This window comes from Grus americana, chromosome 11 (genome assembly GCF_028858705.1).
Source record: "Grus americana isolate bGruAme1 chromosome 11, bGruAme1.mat, whole genome shotgun sequence".
NCBI lineage: Eukaryota > Metazoa > Chordata > Aves > Gruiformes > Gruidae > Grus > Grus americana.
Window position 1 is genome coordinate 23,726,541 of NC_072862.1, and position 17,372 is coordinate 23,743,912.

Sequence of the window (17,372 nt, forward strand, 5' to 3'; positions counted from 1 at the left end):
CCTGCGAACACACCGGTGGCCCCATAGCCCAACACACTCCATAAGCAGTGCCCGAGGGTTGCCGACCATGAGTAATGTATGGAGTTGTAGCAGAGGGGCTCAGAAAGCTTGCAGAAAGGAAGGAACAGAGCTAATGATGACAAGTTCTTTACTCTCTCAACACCACCACATGGGCAAGACTACCGAAGACTACCGACCTACAAAATCAGCGCAGACGCCTCATCTTGGTCTGTCAGAAGAGACCTATCGGGCATACATATCAACTCAGCTGCGCGGTCCAACGCAGCACCTTCACAGTGTGCGGGCCTAAGACCAGAGGGATGATGGGCGCCCAGGCAAGAGCAGCGAGTGCTCCGAAGCGCCGCCTTCCCCGCCACGCAGGGGCCCAGACACAGACGCTTCTCAAGATTAAGTAATGATTTCTATGGAAAGATCGAACACTGCCTTGCAAGAGAAATCCCCCCGAAAAAGAGAATAAAAATGATCAGTGATATCTAAAAGCTACGGAGAACCTCAAATCCATCCCTCTGGCACTTGTACGGGAAGCGACAGGGAGCAGTGATTTCCAAACTGCAGTCAGCAGCACAGCAGCAAAGTGCTGAGTACTTGGCGGTGGTCTGGGGAGCGCCCGGCTGTCATCTGCCAACGGCTCCGTCTCCCCGTTTCCAACTTCTACATGGCACTAAATCAGTTTAACATGCGTTTGATATTTTTATAACGTGAATTTACCATCGGAACTGCTGAAGTTGCCACAGAGATGTTACCCAACCTCAGATGCGAGGGAGACTATGACTGCTATGTGAATAAAACCATGAAAAACATTTCTTTAAATATTTGGAAACTACCCTCAGAAAGGAAGCATGAAAACACCTGATCTGCTTCTACAACACCAAAACAGAAATGACACTTTTTTCTTCTGAAATGCACACTGGATGTCATGTTAAAACGAGACCTAAGCATGATTAAATGATTAAAATCTGGGCAAGCCTCCTTAACAGTCTGCAGCTATGCACACTTGCTTTTTCTTCATTGTAGTACAGTAAACACCACAAGTGCTTTGAGTGCCTAGGAGAGACACAGGACAATTTTATACAACTGAATCCTGATTTTTACTTAGTTTGTTGAATATTTATTTGTTCATAGAAAAGCAAACAGGGACATATACAAGCTGTTTTCCACTAAATCACTCAATGTACTTCTCCAATACAATTATCTTTAGGTTTTGGCATGGTGAGAAGTCTCCTCCTTCTCAGTTTTCTTTAAAATCCATTTCTGGGTGCTACCGTGAGCTAAGCAAAAAGGGTGCAACACCCCTGCTCGGAGCTCCAATTCAATTCCGTCCCTTTATGCCACAAAATGAAATACCTTTCTTTGTGCATGCACGAGAGATTGCCCCCAAGCTGTCCACGAAACGATCATTTTCTTCATCAGTTACAACTAACCCCTTTTCATCAGCTTTAATCACAATTCACCACTGCTGGCAGGCAGCTTAGCTCCTTTTGCCGTTTAGCTTTTCACGAACCCACTCTATCACCCGTTTGCATGAAAATCCTAATTTTTTCACGTTCTTAAGTCTTCCAAGTGCGCAACACTTGAAGTTTCTCTCCAGCCTCTAGATCAGCCTCACCTTGTCATCTGTGCCTGTCTTAATGAACACGGGCAAGTGCGCATCCTGCATGCCTCATGTCCAGCACCGCACTCGTAGAGCACCCCACCGCCACCACTGGCACTAGATATTTCAGTATTTTGCTTCATGTTTCTACACAGCTTTTAAAATCAATGGCGGAACATCATCCCTAATGCCGCAACGAAGTTTCTTTAACAGTTTTTTATGCGCTCGGGTGGTTTTGGGGAAGATCTGTGGCTGACCCAGGGCCTACTCAGGCATCCGTGAACTGCAAAGGCAGCAGGCAGTGCCTCTTGCCTTCACCTTCTCCGCCAACTATTTTGAGGCAATTATCAGAACTGGTTAAAATGGAAGAGTTACAGTTTAACCTTACTGAATACCTGTCATAAAAAGCGCTCACCCAGGTGATTTACTGGATTTTAAGTTCACTTTTTACACTTGCATCACTCATGGAGAATGGCTGCAAAGCTGGTAACACTCCATCCTCCTCCTCCGTAACACCCGACGCTAGGAAAACCAGCCCGCACGGCTGCCCTCCTCTTCCACCTTCCCCTCCATCGCGGTGACCCTCCGGTACCACCGTCCCAGAGTCCCGGCCACACAAGTGTCTCGCAGTGGTGGTACCCGTCTGGTCGTTTACTCTTTGAACCAAAGCTGGGCTGACAGCCCCACAAAGACCCCACTTCTCCAGGTTCTCCAGCATCTCCCATCCAGGGCTGAAGGCAGGCAGCCAGCCGCCAAGCTGCTCGGGACGCAACTCCTTCCCCTTCGCCCCTGCCGCAGCTCTCCGGGACCCCCAGCCTGCCTGCAGGACGGTGCTGAAGCCATTTCGCGGGTAATTCTGTGAATTTTAATGTTCTCGGCTTTCCAGACACCAACTTCCCCATTTCTCACCGGGGAGGAGAACAATCGTACACACTCCAGAAGTTGCACCGGGCCGCCCCAACTCCAGCGCGGCCACCCTCCCATTGTCTGCCGCACCGGCGCTCCGTGAGGACGGTGTGGGGAGAAATGAGCCAAAAAGAGGAATCCTCCCCCCCGGCCCGCCCTGCTCAGGCTCCCCCTCCCCCGCCACCGCCCGTCGCTTCCCCCCGCCCGGCGGCCGCCGCCGCCACGACAGGCCCCGGCCCCGGGCGCTTCGGCGGCGGCGACAGGGCCGGCCCGGGGGAAGGGGGGGGCGGTGGTGGTGGCCGGGGGCAGCCGCCCCCCTGCCCGGGCCGCCGGGAAGGCGCCCACCGTGAGGCGCGGCAGGGCGGCAGAGGTCCCGGCCGGCCGGCTCCCCGCGGGGCGGGGGTGCCCTGCCCCGGCTCAGGGGCGGGCTCTGGGCGAACGGGGTCTTCCCCGCCCGGCCCTCCCCGCCTCAGGGCAGGCGCTCTCCCGCCCCGCCCGGCTACCGGCGCGGAGGGGCTTCCCCTCGCCCGCCGCCCCTCCGCCAGGGCGGGCGCGCAGCTGGGCCCCGCCGCGCTCCCCTCAGCCCTCGGCCCGCCCCGCCAAGGGTTAAGCCGCAAGGCTGGCGCGGTGATGGTAGCCCTGTCAGCCGGGAAACACCCCGGCTGCCCCCACCCCCCCCCCCCCGCTCCTCCCCGCTCCCGCCGCCCCGGGGAGCCGCGGGGGACTGGGGGGGGTGGGGGGGTGCCCGGAATGTCCCCCCCCCCGGCCGGGAGGCCGGCCCGGCCCGCCGCGCCAGGCGCCGGAGCCCGGTGACAGGGCGGTCGAGCCCCGTCTTCCGGCGCCACGGCCCCCCGCTCCCCCTGCTCGCCCCGGCCCCGCCGCCGCCCGGGCCCCGTTCTCCGTGAGGGAAGCGGTGTGGAGCCGAGGGGAGGGCGGCGCGGGACGCACAACAACCCGGCCGTAAGAGCCCGCCGCCGCGCCGCGCTGCCATCGCCCAGCCGGCCGGCGGGAACGATCCCCTCCCCGAGTAAAGCACAATGGCCCCCCCCCACCCCGGTGACACCGGAGCCCCAGGGATGGGGGAGGGGGGGGGCGGCTTGGTGCGGGGAATCCAGCAAAATTTACAAAACAAAACACACACACAAAAATACAACGGGGAGAGAGCGAGCGAGAGACGGGGGCAGAGTGGCTCCTCCTCCTCCTCCTCTCCAAAAAGGCCTGTTGGAAAACTGCACACGGCGGCGGCTCCGGCAGCGCCGCTCCCCGCGCTGCCCGGCGGAGAAAAGGCGGCGGGACCGCGGCGAAAGGGGGGGAAAGGCCCGATCTCTTTGTGTTACCTGCCGTGAAACCAGTCCTTGCAGGCATCGCACTCGATCATGAAGCGGGTTACGTCGTAGGGCAGCCTACAGATGCAATAGACGGGCACCGTCGCCATGTTAGCTCCCTTCAAAACAAGGCTGGCCGCCCGGAGGAGCGGAGCGAGCGGGGCTGGCGGCGGCTCCTGCCGCGGGGACGCTCCGGCTGCTGCTCCTGCCCAAACGCGGCGGGTTTGCGATGTCGAGGAGACGGGGTGGGGGAGAAGGGAGAGAAGAAAAGGGGGGGGGGGGGGAAGGGGGGAAAAAAAAAAAGAAAAAAATCAGATAATGCAATTACGGCTCCTCAAGGGCGGGCGAGCAATGTCAGAAAAATAATAAAGGGCTTCCCGAAGTTTGGCTGCATGGTTCCTCCGGCTCTGCGAGCGCCGACCGGACTGGGGCTTTTTTTTGTTGTTGTTGTTGTTGTTAAATGATTATTATTCAAAATGTTTGGCGAAATGCATTCTATTGCGTGCCCCCTGGTGACAGTACAGTACCGAGGCTTTTCATAAACACTCCGAAATGTAGCCCTTTCCTTGTAATGTCCTTACGTCAGCTTGCAACATTGCAATATTTCCTCTGCCGGGGCTGGGGCCGGGGCCGGGGCTGGCGGCGGGGCTCGGCGGAGCGGCCGGCGGGGCGGGTGAGCGGGGCCGGCGGGGGCTTCCGCGGGGGGGGGGGGGGCGGTTTTACCTCCTGCTTGCCAGGAGGGAGGGTTGTTTTGGTTTGGTGTTTTTTTTTTTTTTTTTTTTTTTAAAAAGATAGCGGCCCTGGCGAGGCTCTGTTCCCTCCCGGGGGGGGTTCGGTGGGAGCGGGGGGGGGGGGGACGGACCCCGCCGGCGGGTAGGGCTGCTCCCGCTCGCCCCTCCGCGCAGGTACAGCGTGGGGCGATGCGGGACGGGTCCCTGCAAGAGCGGAGCACAAAAGCCCTCTTGTAGTGACCGGCCGTCACGGAGCAGGCACGCCTGGAAGGAGCCGTGAGTCCGGAGCTGCCCCACCGGCAGGAATAACGCCCGGCTGGTCTGGTGGCTCGGTGGTGATGGCGGGACGGGGCCCATAAACACGCACGGCTCTTGATTTGCATTAAGAAAGAGAGAAAAAAAAAAAAATTGACCTTCTTTGTAGTTGGTAGAATTCTATTACTGCTTTTAAAGTTACTCGCCTCCGCCCGTGGCAGCCCGTTCACTGCTACGCCGGAGAGATGAAAACGGGTACCCGGCGCCGGTGGAGCACCGGATGGGAGCGGGAGGGTGCTGGGTATGTGCTGCGAAGGGACGCCCGGACACACAACGTCCGTGAAGCCCGGGCCTGCACAGACCCACAGGCACTGGCTGCCTCTCGGGTGGAGGTGGGCCAACAGCGGCGACGGAGGCGAAAGAGGAACCTCGAGTTTGAACCGAGATTGAGGATGCAGAACCTCGCTCCCCCTCGACGCAGGACTCTGGAGGTGGTTAAGAGGATCGGGCCGTGGGGCATTTTGGGGGGATCTGTGTCCCAAGGGCGTTTGATAGCCACCGGCACACTTCCCTGAGAAGCGCGAGAGCTTCCAACGAAGTACCCACGAAGGGAGTCCCAACCGAGGTGTGCATTTAATTCCAGTTACGATGGACTCAGTGTCTTGAATCCATCTCATTTGGGGGGGGGGAATCTTCTATTTATTTTTGAGCGAAAAGAGAAGAGGGCTATTTCTCTGCCGTTTTTCATCAGTCTGCAAGAATCCTCAGAAATCACCTGTGGAGGACAAGGGAAATTCAAGGGACCAAAGAACTTGAATTCCAAGTTTTTCTGCAGAGAGAAGGCCTTGTCCGTCTAGGCAGAGCCGGTTTCGGACAACTGAAGAGGGCCTGGCAAAATTACTTGCCTTGCCCACTGAATTTACCTGCCAGAGAAGTGACGTTCAGCTGGGGTTCGGGCAGAGCTACCTTTGAAGTAGTGTCAGAAATGGAGCACTCCGGTCCACCGGGGATGTTTACGGGAGCGAGATGAAATTTCTGGCATCGCTGAAGGTGTGGTACCGCGAGGGGGAGATTATAGGCCTGCAGTTTAAATCGTGACTCAGTTGTTTTGAATGACATGTTTCGAATGTCTCGGCATGCACAAAGGAGCCTATTTTCTTCGTTGCGCTGAGTGGCGTAAGCACCTGCCCTCTAAAAATCAGACCTCTTTTAAGTTTAAATTGATCTATCGTGATTTTAATTGCTCGGAGCTTCACCCAGAAAGTAGAAGAGCAAGTCTAGGGAGTAAAGCAGGATGAGGAGGAGAGGCTTGGGAACCATCGCAAGAGCTGCACGTGCCTTTACTGCATTGCTGCTCGCCAATGCCAAGTGCGTCTACCAGCACCTCTCAGCTCGGGGTTTAAACAGCTTTCGGCGATTTTGATGCCCTTTGGTATGGGATGGTCCCGCAGCGATTGGGCATTGCGCCTCCGCACTCCCGAAACGCGTGCAGCCGCAACCCGGAGTGCCGCCTTCCTTTCATAAAGCCGGTGTTTTAACGAGAGCAGGGGAGCACTTGCAACCGTAGCGACTCATCCACACCGTGGTCTGTGCTCGTCTCCCTCTCCCAATTGTTTTATGGGCTTTGCTCACACCAAACCCAAATCTGTGAAAAATTACATCCTTGTCGCCTTTGCTGAAGTCCCACCAGCATCTCCGTGCAAACAGTCCTATTTCCAAAGCACTGCCTGGAATTCTAGTGCCAGCACGTCTCCGCTGCAGCCGCTGGTGAGCTAAACCCTCCTAATACCGCGGGGATTTTGGTGACCACAACAAAGGCAGCTGGGACGTACGAGGGTGTAGCCAGCCGCCCCTCCGCAAACGGGGCTGGAGCAGTTTACGGCTCCTGAGCTGCTCCTCGGGTGATGGCTGCATCCAGCAGCAGAGCTGCGCTCGCAGTGTCGGCGGTTTTGCTTTTTCCCTCGGCAAAGTCAGTTGGATTAATCGTAAGTTGTGCTGGACGCTGCTGGAGCCGGCGTTGCTGATATTGCACGGAAACAAATTACGGGAGACTGGGTGGCTCTGTTCTGGCAACTCGGAAATCTGCCGGGGATTAGCAGATCAGGAAACTAATTGGTGAGGTGGTCTCATTGTCCTGACTTTTCCATGAGTATTTCGATCTAGAAGCCACGCAAGGAGGGTGCTTGGCTGCTCTCGGGCAGGAAGGAGTGAGTGGTGGAGCTATGCTGAGATGCTTCAGTGTGATGTCATTTCATCAGCAAGTTAACTTGACTGAGATTTCGAAGCGAGTTTTTAATACGGACTTTTAAATCAATTGGGAAAAAACCCAACCCAGCAGCATAGGCTGATACCCAGGAAACATCTGCGTGGTGGTCGCAGACCCAGTTGGACGCCCGGAGTCCTGGGGCTGCATCGTCTGAAGGGATCTGCTGCTGTCTTGGGGCTCATGGGAGAGGATGGGGTTTTTCGGGAGTATTTAAATGGCCCGGGAGCAGAAGGTGGCATCCCGAAGTGGACACTGCGGAAGAGCCTCCAGCTGCTCCTTCGCCTCGAGCTGTGACGCCTCACAGCACCGAGCCCTCGGTCCCACCTCTGGTGCGGTGCTCAGGTGTGCTCATCAGCACAAAGGGAAGCATTGCCATCGGTTTTTGAGCTTCCCAGTTTTACTTCCCATCCTGTCGTGGCCTTCCTACAGATGTGCTCTGCAGTGGTATATCCAAGGTCCTTCCAATTTACGATGCCCTGTAGCTGTGGACACGTTGTCCCCAGTTATTTCCATGCTACTGCACAGAAGTACACCAAGTTCTCTTTTTCCCTCCCTTGATCGTATCTACTCTTTAAGTAAATGTTTGCAAAGAAGCCACCTCTGAAACCAGCCGCGAGACAACAGGGATCGCCGAGCTGCAGCAAGAGAGGGGCCAGCAGATGACAGCGCGCATCCCTTCTGGTCTGCCCCTCTGACCCCAGATTCCCCACTTGCAGTAACTGGTTTGATCTCACGCCACACCCTACTCTCCGATTTTGGTCCTATTTCGGTGGGCACGAAGGGGCGAGCAGCACCCATCAGCCCGTGGGCGCCCTGCAGCAGACGCACAGAAGTGGCGCTTCGACCGCTGTGCCGGAATACCCGGGCAAACCCAAACCGGGAGGAGTAATGAGATGCGCGGTTTGAAGCAAGGCATTCGAGGATGTAAACAGCATTTTTAATTTCAAATGGTTAAAGTCATAAAAGGAGACTGGTTTAAAAGGGCCTTTCATGTAGAAAATGAGTTTAAAGACCTAGTTAAAGAATTTATTTTGTATTCATAACTCTCAATGCAGTTTGCATTTATCAGTCCGTACATGCACCTTCTCACTTAAACACTTCTCTCTTGCCTTGTATTTTGGCACGCAATCTGATGTCATGCACCACCTCGACACGGAGAACTTACGTCATTGGGTGTCAGGTCAGGCTTACATTACATTTTGTATTTATTGTCGGTCACCAGAATCTGTATGGGGTACACAGAGAAAAATCTGAACTTTGACCATCCTGTCAGGCATCAATAAAAATGTATCAGTCTCTTGTATAAGATCTTAAATTTTCAGATTCTATTCTATTCCTGTTTTTTTTTTTTAATTTATTTTTAAGGAAAACAATTGTAATAATTCAGAAGATTCACAGTTCCCCCCCCTCCGCCGTGCCAGGCCTCGGGCACGCATGGCGCGGAGGCACGGGAAGAGGCAGGAGCAGCCGGCCGCGCAGTAGGAAGCAGCGTCGGTAACTCCGTCTGGGCACCAGTTCTGTGGGGAGGATGTCAGGCAGAGTAACCGTTGGCGGTAGTGAACTCGTAGTTTCTTCATGATACGTCTTTGTCATTATGTTTGTGTACTTATTTGGGGGAAAAGACGACCAAGAACAACACGTCTGCACTTCTTCGTGTTACGGCAGTGGAAAAATGCTTCCTCGTGGTGCGCAGACGAGCCCAGGGATGCCCCTCGCTCCCAGTTTACAGGCGAGCCCAGAGATGCCCCTCGCTCCCAGTTTACAGGCGAGCCCAGGGATGCCCCTCGCTCCCAGTTTACAGGCGAGCCCAGGGATGCCCCTCGCTCCCAGTTTACAGAGGAGCCCAGAGATGCCCCTCGCTCCCAGTCCCCCGCACCTGAGCAAGCGATTGAAGGAAGAGCGCGAACGGGTCCGAGTCTAATCCATTAATGCCACATTTAATATTGAAAACCCGTCGTGCGTTATTTGTTCCACAGCTGTGTGGGTGATCAAATCTGTATTAAAGCCTCGGGGGCCTCGCGGCACGTCCCAGACCGTGCCCTGCAGCCCCCCGGTTGGCAGCGGCGTCCGCAGGTGCTTTCGGAGGAAGCCCCGGCCGAGCAAGGCCAGCCCGCTTTGCTGCCCAGTGCCGCCTGGCACAGGGGCCAGGTGGGACATTGCCGCGACCTGGCGACCAAAGGCCCTACAATTTAATGAACATGGGGTACAGAAATATTTTTGAAGTGTTTTCCGCTTGTATTTTACAGCAGGGTGTAAGGCAGCGAAATGACTGCCGCGTTTTACCAAGCTCAGCGGCAGGAGCAAACGCTTACTTCAGCAGCAGAAATATTTCCACTGAACGTGGTCCTCGCGTTGAAGGCCCAGGTGGCAGGAGGCATCATGCCGGCTACGTCTTTTCACTCACCGTTCGTGTTATGTGTGCACTTCTGCACCGAATGTCACCTTCAGGAGAATAACTTAAATAAATAATATCAAAAAGAGACCCCAGGAGCACCCCGTGCCCTGGGTGCAGGGAAAAAGCCTCGGGGGCTGCGGGGCTGCTCACCCTGGGGTGCCCCACGGCTTGGCTGGGATCGGTCCCAGTTTACGTCGTGGCCTGCGGTTAGGGAGCGCTGAGCGGTTTGGTGGGACCGCCGACATTTTTGGGGTCCTCCCTGCAGGAGCATCACCGTGCTGGCTGGCGTGGAGGGAGCTCTGCGGAGGAGACCCCCGTCCCGCTGGCGGGGCTCACCCCTCGCCCTGCGTCAGGCCTGATCGCCTGCGTTGGGCAGCATCACGGGGGAAGCGCTCACACCCCGAGAGCCACGTGTAACCAGCGGCCGCGTGGCACCCACGGCTGCAGCGCCCAGAGCCTTTCGGTGCCGGGACGGTGGCGGATCGGCTCTGCTTCCTACGCGGTGCTCCTGGGCCAGAGCGGGCGTCCGTGCTCCGGGAGTTCCGCTGGTTCCCAGCACGGTGTCACGCTGTCCTCATCTTTGCTCGGCGCCCGAGCTGCATACGCAGCAGAAGCGCCCTGGTGCTGGGGAAGTGTTTTGATAGAGGTGCTGGAGAGAATAAGAAAAGAAAGAAGGAAGCTGCGTACGCGTTCCACCCTCCTGCCCCTGTCCCGGGGAACGCTGCCCATCGCCACCAGCTCCTCCCCACCGAGCGGGATCGGGTTAGGCTCGGCAGCCCTCTTCAGGCTCTGCAAGCAAATGTAACATCTCAAGCACCATACTCACCTTCATTTACGTTAAAAAAATACCCCCCCCACCCCCTCCCCAAGGCGTGATATTCCCTCTCGTGTCACCCCAGTTATTGCCTCCCTCTAACTCCTGGTTACCCCCCCAGACACGCCAGCGCCAGCGCAAAGTTAAAACCAGGGCAAAGTCCCCAGGCAGTGCTGCAGGTAAAAAGAATCGAAAGGCAGAAAGAAGGGAAAAATATGTTAATAGTTATTAAAATACATGTTAATGAGCCTTTCTCCGACGGTTGGTTCTTGGAGCGAGGCCAGCCAGACTGCTCGTCACTGCCACGGGAGGACCGGGACTCACCGAGAGCACGAGGGCTGAGATGCACCGAGGAGGAAAACTATTGGAAGAGAGTCAGTCTCTGGGAATCACAACTTGGTTGCCACATTTTGGAGGAAAAAGTCGCGTTCTGGGGGGCGGGGGGGAAACACCAGGCTCCTCCGGGGCTTGCTCCGCAGCTCTGGGCACGGGAGCAGCGTCGCTGGCTCAGCCACCGCGGCTGTCCCCAGCCTACGCCGGCTGCCAACCCGGGCAGCAGCTTGCAAAAAACACTATTTAAACCAGGATTTTGGCCACAGTTACTCAAGTAACGTGGCCACTGCGGAGCCTCATGTAAAATGTTTTCTATAAACATTTAAACCATTTGTAAACAAGGTTTCATAACTTGGCAGTTGGACTCGATTTTGTTATTTTTCACCCCAAGCATGCTGCCGTGCTGGGAGCTGATGTCTCTCTCCGTCTCTCACACGGCGTAGTCCAAGCGGGGCCAAAAGCATTTTCTAGTCTGAAACTTCGTAAAGGAGGAAGATGCGCACGAGCCCATTGCTGTCATCAGTCAAATTCACATTTATGTCGCCTCTCCCTGCTGGGTTTTACTGGGGAGCAGGAAGCTCATTCTTTGCGAAGCCAGAAGTTTACCAAGTGACAGCGAGTTTCAAAGCGTTTATAACGATTCTCTTTCAATTTACTGAGAGCCTGTTATAAAACAGAAGATAGAGTATAGATAAAGCAGAATTAAAGGTTAGATGAACATGACTCTGGTGGGGAGACACAAAGCAAAAGGACGCGTGTGGGGGCGAGGTTTATGAGACATGACGCCTGGGGACACGCTCCCTGGAGCTTTGCAGGGCCGGCACTGCCTGGCCTGAGACGATGGCAAAATCCGCTGCCGCCCGCAGACCCGCTGGGGCTTCACCCTGAGGCACGACGTCTGGAAAGGCGGGTGAGACCCAAGCGTGATCGGCGCACCGCCAGCCCAGCAGCGAGCGAGCCCAGCCTGACCTGCGGACCGGGATTTCTGCCCTCGTCCCCTCAGACAGGCTCCGGGCACCCATGGGTGCTGTGCCTCTGGGCTGACACCCCCGGGAGCCGCCTGGCTCCAGCAGCACCCTCCAGCAGCCACTGAGCATCCTGCCGGCCGGCCCTCTGCTCAGCCCATCCCGTCCCGTCCCACCCCTGGCAGTCGCACGGGTCCTCGTTCCTCTTCCCCCCCCTTTCCCTCCGTGTAGCTCTTTGCCCACGTCCTTCACCCGTTCTGCTCACCAGCTGCACCCAGCAGAGACTTGTTTAATACGTCTGATGGCAGGTCACTAAATGTTACGTTTTACTATGAATGCCGTAACAGAACCGCTATGAATTAGGCTGAGGGTTGTCGGTACTTTATGATGTTCCTGTAGTACCTTGCCCAACTTTTACTTAATATTTTGTTTTCATCCTTCGCTTGTATGTCTTTAAACTGCTGTTAGTCCGTGTAGCCGCGTACGAACAGTCACGATTTCAACCAGAAACCAGGGCCCCCCTTCAGTCGTGTGTCTCACCAAATACACCGGCGAGCCCCCAGCCCTGGATGCCAAACCAAGGGCAGATTACAATCCCGTGGCTCTTTCAGAAATACACCTTTCCCTGCCCAAACCCCGGAACTCCTCGTGGCGTTGGCATCCTCTGCTTGGGTATCAAATAAAAAGAAACTATTTAGCTCTTACCTGCTGCCTTGTTGTGGGCAGGCAAAGCCCCCGGGGAAGGGCTCAGAAGCTTCTCCTCTCCGCCACCGGGTCCAAGGAGAGGCGTCTCAGGGCAGAACTTGGGATGGGGGCTCGGGGCTGCAGGTTTGCCCTCAACTGGGCTGTGCTGTGCATGCTGCATGCTCTGCGTGCTGCTGCTGCATCCCGCCCTGCCACCGTGTCCCGCCCTGCTGCTGCATCCTCTGCGTGCTGCTGCTGCATCCTGCTCTGCCGCTGCATCCCGCCCTGCCGCTGCATCCTCTGCGTGCTGCTGCTGCATCCTGCCCTGCCGCTGCATCCCGCCCTGCCGCTGCATCCTCTGCGTGCTGCTGCTGCATCCCGCCCTGCCGCTGCATCCCGCTCTGCCGCTGCATCCTCTGCGTGCTGCTGCTGCATCCTGCTCTGCCGCTGCATCCCGCCCTGCCGCTGCATCCTCTGCGTGCTGCTGCTGCATCCTGCCCTGCCGCTGCATCCTCTGCGTGCTGCTGCTGCATCCTGCCCTGCCGCTGCATCCCGCCCTGCCGCTGCATCCTCTGCGTGCTGCTGCTGCATCCCGCCCTGCCGCTGCATCCCGCCCTGCCGCTGCATCCTCTGCGTGCTGCTGCTGCATCCTGCTCTGCCGCTGCATCCTGCCCTGCCGCTGCATCCCGCCCTGCCGCTGCATCCTCTGTGTGCTGCTGCTGCATCCTGCCCTGCCGCTGCATCCCCTGCGTGCTGCTGCTGCATCCCGCCCTGCCACTGCATCCCCTGCGTGCTGTTGCATCCTCTGCGTGCTGCTGCTGCATCCTGCCCTGCCACTGCATCCTCTGTGTGCTGCTGCTGCGTCCCACCCTGCCACTGCATCCCGCCCTGCCGCTGCATCCCGCCCTGCCGCGGTGTGCTGCCAGGGCACAGCAGACTGAGCAGCGCACGGGCCCGTGGTTCAGGTCAAGGTCTAGGAGGAGGCACGAGCCAGCAGACGAGTGTTGGGGAGAATCCCGCGGCCCCTCCAGGTCGGGAGGAGGCGATTGCGGGAGCAGCTGCAGGCACTCGCACTGGCCCGGAGGAATGGAGGGTGCAGCCCCCGTAACTTGTCAGATAAGGAGGAAAAAGGGGTCACACAGAACCCCTCGGGCTCGGGGCAGTGCCCAGGGGGAGCAGACCAAAACCTGCTGTACCCATGGGCCGGAAAGAATTACACACTTGCTCTGCATGGCCACTGCCACTGGCTGCACTGAAGTTCTCAAGCAGATTTAAGCAACTTGTTTTCTTTTAAACAACAGTCTTTTAGGGAATCGCAGAATCCCAGCCTGGTTTGGGTGGGAAGGGACCTCACAGCCCATCCAGTTCCACCCCCTGCCATGGGCAGGGACACCCTCCACCTGACCAGGTTGCCCAAAGCCCCATCCAACCTGGCCTTGAACACTGCCAGGAATGGGGCTGTGAGTGATTAACACAAAGCCACTTCTTCCTTTTTATTCATTTGTAGCAGTCACAGTTAGAGACGGGTGCTGCTAAACCCAGCAAGACCAACCCTGAGCGTTCAGGTGGCCGTGGGGGTCTGTCCCTGCGGCTGCCCTTCACGCCGCTGTCGAGGCATTCATCCATGGGCGGGTCGGGTGTCTCGGGGATGGGGAACACCAGTGGGGCGCCGACACTGGGAACCGTCCCACTCCAACCCGCTGCACGACCCTGCCAGCTCCCGGAGGAGAGCGGTACCCGCTGGGGAGGGGCTGTCCCGGGAGAGGGGCAGGAGGTGCCGGTCATCTCGCCTCGCCCCAGGGCTCCTGCCCAGCGCTACGGCACGGCCGGGCTCGGCGCTGGTTGTTTTATGGGCTTTCAGCGCAATAAAAAGGATTATACAGACTTTCACTGAGGGAGCTGTAATCTGCCTCAGGTCTGGATAATTACGCTCTTAAGCACCGACCGCGTTGAAAAATGTGCCCGCGGTCTCGCTTTTCATCTCTTCGCAGCACAGGAGCGATGGCCGCGCTACCCCGTTCCTTGTCCTCGCCGCGACCGGGCGCTGGGGCTCCATCCTGCGCTCCAGGACCCTGCTCCCGAGGGCTCATCGGAGCCTTTTCCTGACGGGCACGGGAGCAGCCCCCCGGGCCGTCGGTCACTGCAGGACTCTCCTGGTGGCAGGACTCTCCACAAACCAACAAACTCGCCCCTTCAAGACTTTTTAACGAGGCTCCGGAAGGCAGCGCGGCAGCTGCTGCTCTCAGGCAGGCTTACGCCCCCCTCGCCCGTGACGCGGCCATCCAGCGACGCAACCACCGCCTTAAATAGCACAACCACTGCGAGCGAGCGCAGGAAATAAAATGGTTGCAGCGCTTCCTCGCCCCCGCTGCTCGCCATCGCCGGGGGGAGGGGGGCTGCGCGGCCGCTTAGCATCCAGCAGATCGCTTAAATCTCATTTTCCTCTGTCCGGAACAGAACGCTGCACTTAATGTGCGAGAGCCGAGAACGAAAAGCGCCCTGGGACGCCCATGCTGGGCCCCGCTGTGCTGACCCCCCCCCCCCCCCCCCCCGGCCCCTAAATCTTCTCTGCTGTCAGTAATTACCCACCTGCCCGCCTTTATGGACTCGCTGAAGATTGGATGTAAAAAACGCACTAAAAGTGATTGACTGCGGCAGACATAGATCATCATTAGTCGTTAACGACACAGTTAAACAATTAGCGAGGCCAGCCCCGGGAGGCCCGGTGAGGTTTGGGTTGCGGGGAGCCCGGCTCTGCCCTCGGCTGACGGCTCAACCCACTGGCGTGGGACGGAGGGCAGCGTGGCCGCACGCCCCTGCCCGCATGGCCGATCCTCCCGGTTCAACTCTCGTTCGTCTTGGAGATGGATAACGAGGCATTGGTCGGATCTAAGCCGAGAGGTCCGAAAGCCATCATCGTTATTTGTACAGTTTTCACTTTGGAAATAAAAAAAGCTCACTTCTCGTAGAGCCCTCTGGCCTTTACGGGTAAGGAGCAGCCCCATCGCCCCCGGCACCGGCACCGCCTGCAGCCGCAGGGCAGGGAGCGTCAGCCTCCCCGCTGGGCACTCTGGGGCACTCACAGGAACCCTCCAGGCAACACCCGGAAAGCCCAATGCCCCATTCCCGGGTATGTCCCGGGCACGGCGGGCAGCTGCAGCCCCTGCCTCCCCATCCCATCCCAATCCCAATCCCAATCCCAATCCCAATCCCAATCCCATCCCGTCCCGGATGGCAGCAGGCGAGCGCAGAGGGAACCGCCAGCAAAATGCAGGTCGGCAGCAGCGACCCCTTTGCCCGGGGCTGAGCTGTGGTCCAACTGCAGCCCGCAGCGCTGTCACAGGAGGTGCAGGCAACCTGCCTACACGTGGGTAGTAATGTTTTTTAATAACTAACTCTTAATTAGCGCATTAGAAAGGTCGGTGTAACACAGTGCGTAACGGCACACTTGCTGGTGTATAAACTCACTGCACAAGGTGTTCCTCAAGAGCAAGCGCAGGCGATGCCTGGTCATTCCGCAGGATCACCGATGCCAGAGTCAGTTTAGCTCTTTGGAAGAGGACGAAATTAATTTGAAACGCATCTCATCTCCTGCAGAAGCTCCTCAGGCCAGGAGGAAGTCAGGCAGCCCCGTGCTTACCCCCGAGGGGCGCAGGTTCACGACAGGCGCTGGGTTCCCCCCAGCCTTCCCGTCCCCGCTCAGCCCAGAACACCCACCGCCCCAATCCTCCAGTGCTGAACTGGGTTTGACCCTGATGGTCCGGGCCAGGGAACCAGGGAGCTTCGGTACCCGTAGGATGTCCCCACCACTACCTCCACCAGCATCCACCACCAGCCCAAGGCTCGTCCTCCTCCCGCCCCAGCGCAGTCTCTGCCTGAGCAGCCGGGTCCCAGCCCCTCCGGGGCGATGGCAGGGGCTAAACGGGCCACGAAGAAAATCCGTGCTCCGGGTCAAGCACACACACGTCGTGCGAGCCAAACCTTTTCACCATAATTTCTGGAAAAAGTAAATGCAGCACCTTACATTTGGGGTGATGAGCTCATTAATTTGCTGTACTTTCACATCCTAGTCACACTTTGGCTGCCCATGGCAAGTTTTGCTGGCAGTTACACTGAGGAAAGGAGCAAAGTCGTTACACTCGCAGAACCTGGCCCATCGGGGAAACCTCCGCGCACATTTATTTTCAGTGATACCGTTTATTCCGTGCCCAAGTTATGCCAGCAAAGCAGCTGCGGGGAAAGAGGGCGACGGGCGCCTTGAACCTCCACCAGAGGTTGGATAGTATTTCCAGAACCGACAGGCTCTAACACAGGGTGAGCGACACGGCATCAGCGCAGGCTGGGAAGGGACAGGATCCGCCAGAGTTCAACAGCGGAGCCCCGGCCGGCTGCCGGCACCGCTGTAACACCAGCACCGCTGTGGCACCAGCACCGCCACTCTGCTCCAGCTGGCTGGGCAGGACACGGCCGTGCCGCTGCGTAAACTGCAGCGACACTGAGTGCGCGGAGCTGGCGGCACAGCACGAGATCGAACCGCTCGGGCCCGTCCTCGGCAGTGCGCATCAGGTGAACGTTCAGACACACAACCAGCAGTCAGGGCCTGCCCAGACAAAAAAGCTGCCCCCAAACCAACGAAGGTATAAATCTGTAAGTCCTCACATTACGTGAGCATGACCCGTGATGTGGGGAAACCTCCCGCGTCACAGAATCGTTTGTCCTCAACCGCGAGAGGCCGCGATCCAGGCATTGTCTGTCGCCTCGTATTTCAACCCTGCAAACACCCAGGGTTGTTGTTTTCTTCTTTAAACAACCGCCCGTTATTTCTGTCTTGCGCCTTATCACCCACCTCGCATTTAACGTGGACAGCTGGAGAAGGTGTGTAAAAGCGGAAGGATTGCATTGTTTGCGTTACTCGACCAGTGCGGTATCCCCAACAGCGGCCGCGGGTAAAGGCTGTGCTTTCCTTCTCCGTCTCTGGGAGGACATCATGCAGTCTGCTAACTCAACCACTTTATTTGGGCATAGGAAAAATTTTTATTTACAACATGTTAATTAAAAAAATATTTGACAAAAAAGGCATACAGTA

At 57.4% G+C, this 17,372-nt stretch overlaps 1 protein-coding gene across 2 annotated transcripts in view; it reads right to left on the reverse strand.

The window, feature by feature from the left end:
- PHF2 (PHD finger protein 2) overlaps nt 1-4,526 on the reverse strand; it is an 85,234-nt gene extending 80,708 nt beyond the window's left edge. Inside the window, exons 1-2 of one of the 2 annotated variants that reach the window (XM_054838222.1) lie at nt 4,425-4,526; nt 3,856-4,048 (exon numbers count right to left, since the gene is read on the reverse strand). In XM_054838222.1, the coding sequence (XP_054694197.1) occupies nt 3,856-3,953 (98 nt within the window). In that variant the 5' untranslated portion in view covers nt 3,954-4,048; nt 4,425-4,526. Of the gene's footprint in view, nt 1-3,855; nt 4,392-4,424 lie in introns of those variants that run through there. The other variant, XM_054838223.1, reaches the window with a different exon arrangement.
- Between the last annotated feature and the right edge of the window lie 12,846 nt (nt 4,527-17,372).